This window comes from Pistacia vera, unplaced genomic scaffold (assembly GCF_008641045.1).
Source record: "Pistacia vera cultivar Batoury unplaced genomic scaffold, PisVer_v2 Contig324, whole genome shotgun sequence".
In the NCBI taxonomy this organism is placed as follows: Eukaryota; Viridiplantae; Streptophyta; class Magnoliopsida; order Sapindales; family Anacardiaceae; genus Pistacia; species Pistacia vera.
This window is the reverse complement of record NW_022196140.1, coordinates 88,778-97,519: the sequence shown is the minus strand read 5'-3', so window position 1 is coordinate 97,519 and position 8,742 is coordinate 88,778. Positions and strand designations below refer to the sequence as shown.

General features: G+C 35.6%; 1 protein-coding gene across 1 annotated transcript; it reads left to right on the top strand.

Annotated features, from left to right (window-relative positions):
* Window positions 1-307: 307 nt before the first annotated feature.
* LOC116137423 (protein ACTIVITY OF BC1 COMPLEX KINASE 3, chloroplastic) lies at window positions 308-4,447 on the top strand. Its single transcript, XM_031423110.1, is given in 7 exon segments — window positions 308-725; window positions 1,138-1,365; window positions 1,461-1,796; window positions 1,964-2,519; window positions 2,822-3,008; window positions 3,127-3,493; window positions 4,034-4,447. Coding segments are annotated over 7 exon segments (2,094 nt in total). The 5' UTR covers window positions 308-437; the 3' UTR covers window positions 4,166-4,447.
* The last annotated feature ends 4,295 nt before the right edge of the window (window positions 4,448-8,742 follow it).

The following is an 8,742-nucleotide window of genomic DNA, read 5'->3' as shown; positions in this document are numbered from 1 at the left end:
TTTGGTATTATAAGTTGGAGATAAAATAGTGTTTTGCATTAATTTGGCGTAATCTTTCACCAAATTGATGCAATTTGTTGGAAATGGTCTAAGCATCGAGACCAAAACTCCGGCGTCTTAAAAAAATAAAAAACCAAACTCTCTTTCTATAACTCCATATCTTAATCAAATCCCTCGCATCAAGAACAAAGATCAAGAGTTAAAGATATTTAACTTTTGCTCAAAATATCAATAATATTCACACAAATGGCAATCATACATTAACAGAAACGTCACACTAAAAATTGTGGCTGAGCTAATCCAACTTCCACACAATAATTTGGCTTCCACAAAAAACAAAACAAAAATTCTACAAAATAATTATCTTACTCACCCTTTCCATTTTAATCCCTTTGACCTCCCCAACTAAACCATAACTAACCCCCCAAAAAATTCGGATGACTCTTGTTTCCGCCGGCGGGTGCTCCTTCGCCGTCGTTTGGCCATGTGGGTCCCCCTCGAAGGGCTCTAAAAGAAGAGCTAGAACAGCTTCAAGAGCTGCTCTAGTGGAGGCAAGGCCCAGAGCGGCGCCGGTTCTGAGGAGTGATGGATCGGCCGCCCCCGTGTTGGCTTTAGACCGAGCCGAAGACCTCCAAGCCGAAGCCCGAGCCATGGCTCGTGCCGCTAATGCCACTGTTTACAGCCCGGAAAATCTTGCCGGCAAATACAGCTCTCGTCCCATAAAGGTTCTTTTTCAATTTTTTTTTTTTTACTTGGGTACTGAGCCTGTAACTACCAGAATTTCACAGTGGTTGGATGGGCATAGGGAATTTTGATGTTTGGCGTAACGTTGCCCCCTTCTGAACTCTTAGATTGCCTCTCATAAAGGGGTCCTTTGTATTAGCCCGAGTAGCTAGCTACGGTACTCGGGGCATTAGTAGCTCTATACTTCATTACCGGGGCGGTTCAGTACTGGGTACTTGCCTCTGACCGCCCTTAGATTAAACTGGGAGTAACTTCAACCTCACTGAACCCTTGGTTTTTCTTCTAAAGAGGGGTAACATTACTGCCCGGGCGCCCTATTGTTGCCATTAGCAGCTTCTTTTCGTCTTTTGATAATTTAGCTTTTATTTGATCCGTTGATTGATTGAATTTCAGGTGTTGAGGAGGACGCTGGAGATATTGGGAGCACTGGGTTCTTTTGGGGTGAAACTTTTGATAGATCAAAGGAATGGTGTTCTTGATAAGAATAAGAGGAAGCGTGCCACTGAGCTCCGGAAGATATTCACCAGATTGGGTCCGACTTTTGTTAAATTGGGTCAGGGTTTGTCCACCAGGCCTGATATCTGCCCTCCTCAGTATCTTGAAGAACTCTCAGAGCTTCAAGTATTATCTCGTTTCATATATATGTTAGTGTTGTTCTTTCAAACTTATATTCCAGCATGATTACATTTACACTTCTTTCATATGATGGACTGCAGGATGCTCTGCCAACTTTCCCGGATGCAGATGCATTTGCGTGCATTGAGAGAGAGTTGGGATTATCACTTGACTCAATTTACTCGTCCATTTCGTCATCCCCAATTGCGGCAGCTAGTTTAGGCCAGGTTTACAAAGCTCAGCTTAAATACTCTGGTCAAATTGTTGCTGTAAAGGTTCAACGTCCTGGTATTGAAGAAGCTATAGGACTTGACTTTTACCTTATAAGAGGTCTAGGAGCTTTCATTAATAAATATGTTGACATAATCAGCAGCGATGTTGTTGCCGTCATTGATGAATTTGCATGCAGAGTTTATCAGGAGCTCAACTATGTGCAGGTTAGTTCTTCGTTAATCAATTGTTGCTATGAGTTCTTTCTCTTTTCGTTGAACTTCTGAGAGGTTTATGCCCCCTGTGATTGTTCTGAACCAGGAAAAGGTATAGCTGTTATATTATGTATAAAATTATTTCGAGTTTGGATCTGAATTTTGACAAGTCTTTGCAGGAGGGACAAAATGCGAGGAGATTTAAAAAGTTGTAAGCTGATAAAGAGGATGTCCTTGTTCCGGATATCTTCTGGGATTATACTAGTGGCAAAGTATTGACAATGGAGTGGGTTGATGGAGTCAAGTTAAATGAGCAAGATGCTATTGAAAGACAGGGTTTGAAGGTTTTGGATTTGGTGAACACAGGTATACAGTGCAGCCTCAGACAGCTACTTGAGTACGGATATTTTCATGCAGATCCTCATCCTGGTAATCTCTTGGCAACACCAGAGGGAAAGCTTGCGTTTCTTGATTTTGGAATGATGAGTGAGACCCCAGAAGAAGCACGATCTGCTATAATTGGTCACGTGGTTCACATGGTTAATCGGGATTATGAAGCTATGGCCCGTGATTACTATGCTCTAGATTTCTTGTCACCTGATGTAGATGTTTCTCCGATAGTACCAGCACTTCAGAACTTTTTTGATGATGCACTCAATTCCACTGTGAGCGAACTGAATTTCAAAACAATTGTTGATGGTCTTGGTGCCGTTTTATATCAGTATCCATTTAATGGTGAGCTTTTAAAGCTTCTGTTGTTGAAATATAAACCCTGCATATGATTTTACTGATTTTTTTTTATTACCATGACGAGTGTACTGGTATTGGTTGGTTTTTCCTGCGCTATTTAATTTTTTTTTTTTTCCTAGACATGAACAAACCCCATACACTTCCTTTTATCTGACTATTGCTCTTCTTAACTATAATTTTGTTTCTGTATTTTACTTCAATTTGAGGATAGAAATAGTTGTAATAGTGTAGAAACTACATTATACGTGCTGCTTTCTTATGAATACTTCTTCTTTTTCCTTTTTCAGTCCCAGCATATTATGCATTGATATTGAGGTCGCTTACTGTACTAGAAGGTTTAGCCCTCTATGCTGATCCGAATTTCAAGGTTTTGGCTGCTTCATATCCATATTTTGCTAAAAGACTTCTCACAGATCCAAATCCTTATCTTAGAGATGCTCTTATTGAGTTGCTTTTCAAGGATGGGAGATTTAGGCAAGATACTCTTTTAACAAATTACTGTAACTTTATTCTTTTTCAGTTTGTAGTGGCAATGAGCGTAATTTGCTGCTATGATCATTTCAAAATTATTCTGAACTTTCGATTGGTGCAGGTGGAATAGACTTGAAAACCTACTCGTTCAGGGAAGAAAAGATAGAGATTTTTCTGCAAAAGATGCATTACAACCTGTTCTTAAGCTATTATTGGCTCCAGATGGTGAAGAGCTCAGGACTTTAGTTATTAAGGAGTCTGTCCGCGTCACTGAAGCTGTTGTTCTGGGATCAGTGGTTGATACATACAATTCGATCCCTGATGTTATGCGCACTCTAATTTTTAATGGCAATGCAAGGGCTCCAATTGCTATGAGTGAAACTGAATTGGAAAACATGATAGAACTTCGGGACCAAGTTTTTAGGATATGGGGGCTTCTACGGTCATCTGAAAATTTTGATCCGGCATTGTTGCAGCCTATATTACAGGTAAGAAGACATTATCTGTCATGTCATTGTCTTTTATTCTTTCAACTATCTTGGGCCTAGAAATATTGGTGAATAGGAAACTTCTTTTCTTGTCATTCTTTGGAAGAGTGAACATTTGTTAAAATTTACCATAAAACATGCAGATTTAAAGCCTTATTAGTTTTAAAAGTAGGGGTTTTTATTATTCATCCCTCAGGGATGAGAAAGTATTTGACGCCCCCATGATTTCTGAAAAGTATTATATGTCCATTATAAGGGGCTTTTTGATACTTTATTTGGGGGGTAAATAATAATCTCAAGGGGGTAAATGATGAGTTTAAGGGGTGCAAATGATAATTTAGGGAGATACATAGTACTTTTTGCAAAACCCTGAGTGTGTTTAAGACATTCTAACCTCTCAGAGGGATAGATGATAAAAACCCTTAAAAGTAGAGAAAATTGACTAATATTTCCGTAATACAGCACTGAATTTATCTGTCTTGAACACTTGATAGAATTTATGGAGTATTAGATTGTTAATGGCAATGTCTGATTGAACAGGTCCTACAACAACCTGAGGCTCGCAGTCTAGGAGGTCGTGTTATTGGTGGGATCACTCAACGTCTAGCAGCACGGTTACTGCAACAAGTTCTCAGAAATCCAGCAACAACAGGTTCTGCTTCTATTTCATAAGCATTGTTAACACCTTTTGGAATATAGGTTGTATACGTGAAAAGTTGCTCACCATTCTTTGTTCCATCAATTGTTAATAGAAAAGGATAACGGGAAAAAAATTCAAGCAAAAATTATACAACTTTCAGGTTAGGTGGATAAGTGTATAAAAGAAGCCTTACTCGTATAAATTTTGTTATGTTAAAATGTAAACAAACTGTACCACTTAATGAAATTACTCAAAACTTGCGGCCATTTTGTATCTCAGTTTCTATTTTTAATTTCTTCATGATCCATAGTCCTTTCAGCGATCAATATATTCTGCACATCATTTTCCTTTTTTTTTTATTATTTTTTTTTTTTTTTGGTGATTGCAAAATGAGTTAATTTATTATTGGGTCAAGATAATTTGACTTAAACTTTGACTTAATTTTTTGACCCTCCTTGTAAACCATTTATCTTTATCAATCCAGTGGTATTAAAAGATACTAGTTTGACATTAAATGTAACTACTTTCAACTTCTCTCTAATTACCTTTGGATTAATGAAGATGAATAACTCACAAGAAGTGTTAAAAAATTTAGTCAATAGATTTAAGTTACAGTAGCTTAACCCATATCTATGTAATGATCGCAAATATTGATAGATTACATCTGATCGTGTCCTTGGATTTTGTTTGAAACAATTTTGTTTGTAGTCTAGCAGATGAGCTAATTGTAGGTTAGATCTTTTTTTGATAAAATTGCTAAATTTTTTGTCCGCTCAGATCGAAAGCAATTTTTTGTTCTACAAAACTTAAGGGTTCTGAAGTTTATATAGAAATTTTTATTTTATTTTATTTTATTTTATTTTTTTGTGAGTATAAAATTTGATAATCTAGTTGTATAACCTACTCAAGAAACTCAAGAATAAAGAAATAAATTGTACCTTTTAAATCTAAATTTTGCCTGGGTCTGGTAAAAGCTGAGCCCTTGTGTACCACCTCTAATATTCACTAGAAAGGTAAATAACCATTACGTTAAATGAAATCCTTTCAAACTCTCATCTCTTGCATGTGACAGATAGACAAAGGATTAAGCATATAGGTCATAAGTGTTTTTTATTCAATTTATATTTCATTTCTTTAGTATATATGTCTTAGGTACAAGAGTTCGCAAGTTTTAACACAATTTTAGAGCTCTTAGATTAATTCATTTAAAAGGTTGAGATTGATTCTAAGTTGTGTCACTTCCAAGATGCATTAAATGTGCAAGTTACGTTGAATCTTAATGATCTATAATGGATCGATCTAATAGCCTAAAAAATATAAAAAGCATAGGCTTAGGGCAATTGGGCAAATAAAAAACTATTGGAGTGAAGAGCAAAATTAATACTGATATAAATCAAACTAAAGATATCGAGCGCCCTGTCTTTTTTTTTTATTTTTTTAACACAAGTTTTGACAATTTTTGAGTCATTGGTTAAAGTATTTGAATAGTTGAGATTGAATCTAAGAGCATCTCCAAATGACTTTTTATATGAACCAAACTCGTTATTGTAAAGAGTTTATCCATGGAAACAATAGTCCAACAGACTCTTTATTATTTAAATATAAATTAAAAAGTGAGTTTAACTCTTCATATTTACAGAGTTAAATTTCACTCTCTATCTTAATTTTAAATAATAAAATACAAGTTTCTATGCATTTTATTTGTGACTTATCTCTCTTATTAAGTTTATTTTTTGAAAAAACATATTATCTCTCTTAAAATTTAAAGAGTCTATCGGATTTGAATAAAAATTTTGTTTTTTATATTTATAAATCAATAAAGATGTTCTTTATTTATATGAAAGATGTTCTTTAAAATAAAAAGCACAATTGGAGATGCTCTAAATCGTATCATTTTTAGAGTGCATTAAATATGCAAGTTGTATTGAATCTCAACTATCCTAAGTGCTTAGATCTAATGGCTTAAAACTAATATCATATTTGTGTTTAAAAAAAAAAATGTGGTTTCATATATATAAAAATATATATAGCACTTAGGATAGTGCAAGTTGTATCGAATCTCAACTATTCTAAGTGCTTAGATCTAATGGCTTACAACTAATATCATATTTGTGTTAAAAAAAAAAAAAAAAAAATGTGGTGTCATATATATATATATATATATATATATATATATGTGTGTATCAGGACAGGCCCAAGTAGGGGGTATGTGACGAGATAAACAATAATGAAGCTAAAGGATATTTTAGCTTCCATATGCACTGTTTTGCGAAATATAAACGATGGTTCTGCAAACTTCACCCCACACTTTTTACATAGGTTGCGTTTGGTTCGGGGTGATATAAGATTAATTATGTAATCTTTGTTTAATTTTCAAGATTCCCTCGTTTGGCTGTAAAGTAAAAAAATATTATGTAATCTTTTATAGCAAATAATGTTTATTGTTGATAATATTAGGGGTAATCAGATTACATTTTCAAGGAGTGTTAATATAAGATTACGAAGGTAATCTTAATTTTCACCTTATTTTGCCCTTATTCTTTTATCATTTTAGACACATTTGCCTTTATATATCTACCAAATAACAATTAGCCTAGACCCTCTACATTTGAGAATTTGTCTAAAATACCTCAGTCACAAAAAGTTTAAAAGTTAACTAAATACCCCAACCACCCAAGGCCATTGTCGGCCGCTAGCCACCACCGCTAGCCGTCGGTGAAAGTCGTTATATCGGTGCAAGACCAGCGGGATCTTGCCGGTTGTGTGCCGGTAAGGACATTTTTGGCCAAGAATTTGTGATTCATGGCTTGAAACGACTAGATATGACATGAAAAGGCCAAATCTTTGGCCGTGAAACAGCCACGACCAGATTTGGCCGTGAAACAACCATATTCACGGCCAGATCTAACCGTTTTTGGTCATGGATCTTTAGGCCTTACTGGTACACGAATAGCCAGATCCGGCCAGTTATACGCCATTATGGTGGCTACCGGCGATGGTGGCAGGCTGTCGATTGTGGCGATTTTGCTACAAATTAAAGTTTTATATGGTTAGGGTGTTTTAGCAAAATTTTAAATATAGGGGGTTAAAAGAAATAATTTAAAAAATAATAGAATAAAATAATATTATATTATTGTTTAAAGCGGAAGACTATTTAATAATCTATATAACATACTCACTCATTTATCCTTCTAACCAAACATATTATTATAACATACTCACCAATTTATTTTAATCAACCAAACACATTTCTCTAAAGATTCTCTGGTAATTTATTTTTTCAGTAATACAACATTCTCTAGTAATACAATATTCTTTGAACCAAATGCACCCACAATATAAAGAAAGAAAACACTCTCCACTCCTTTTATTATATAATAATATTTTAAAAGATGATAAAGTCTGCTTACAAGTGAGTTTTTCCCTTTTATATAGGTAAAGAACGAACTTCAAATTTGGAATTAAAACACACCAAATTAAAAGATAAGTGTTAGAATATGTGTCCTAGAGCTAATCAATTATTGTGGAATTGACTCTTTGTAATAATGTTCATTAATCAATAATAAAAAACATTTTATTCTATATCGCGTAAATCATTATTATTGTAATATGTATTGATATATGTCCTTAGAATAGTAGAACCGTGACGAGGGTATCAAGTATTTCAAATCTTGATAGTGAGAACCATATGAGCACATATGGTGGTCATTCTAGAAACGTCCGTAGCTCTAATATTATTCTGAAGTAAGGGCACAAATAATATGGTAATGCTATCATAGTGTTGAACGACCCTGTCGAAAGGCAGTGATTGATCTTACTTGTCGAGGTTATTTGGTGATAACCTGGTGCAACACATGGGTGCTTGCTATAGGCGAATACACCGCAGCAAGTTCACTGGACTGACCCACTAGAGGAGTCCATATGGATGGTAACCCTAGTGTCTATGGAACAAATCCTCTAATGAATGGTGGTGCACGTGATCCTTACACTTTCTCTAATGAATGGTGGTGCACATGATCCTTACACTTGAGATCACTAGAGCGTCTTGCGCATCGATTGGTGCAGTTTGACATTTGCCTAACGCAGTTCTTTTCAGAGCTGTCAATACGGTGGTGATTGGCTGCATCGAGGAGTGTATCAAAACTATGGTGGATAGACAGAGGATTCATCACTCCCGGATACGGGAGAAGTTATCTCACGGCGCAATTCAATATATGGCAATGACACTAAAACTGTGGCCACGGTGGGATTGAGTTGTTGCTCTATCTGGATTATAATACATGTCATTAGTCCAGAAACTGAATACATAATATCGAGAGTAACTGAAGGTTGACACTATTTCTATGCTTTCGTCTCTTCGAGATAACGTATGATGAAATGATCGAATTGCACGATTACCATATCGTTGACAGGTAGCTATTTTGTTGAATCCGAATCTATCGGGTGGTCATGATGCCTTGCTAGGGGCCAATCTTGGTCTGTGTATTAGTGAGACGATTAATTGGTATTAATCGCGATACTATACACTGCCGGTATGATGAGGAGCCTATGGGTCACATACATAGAAGATAATTTAAGATCCAAGAAGAAGGAAGGGCGTTTTCGTCTT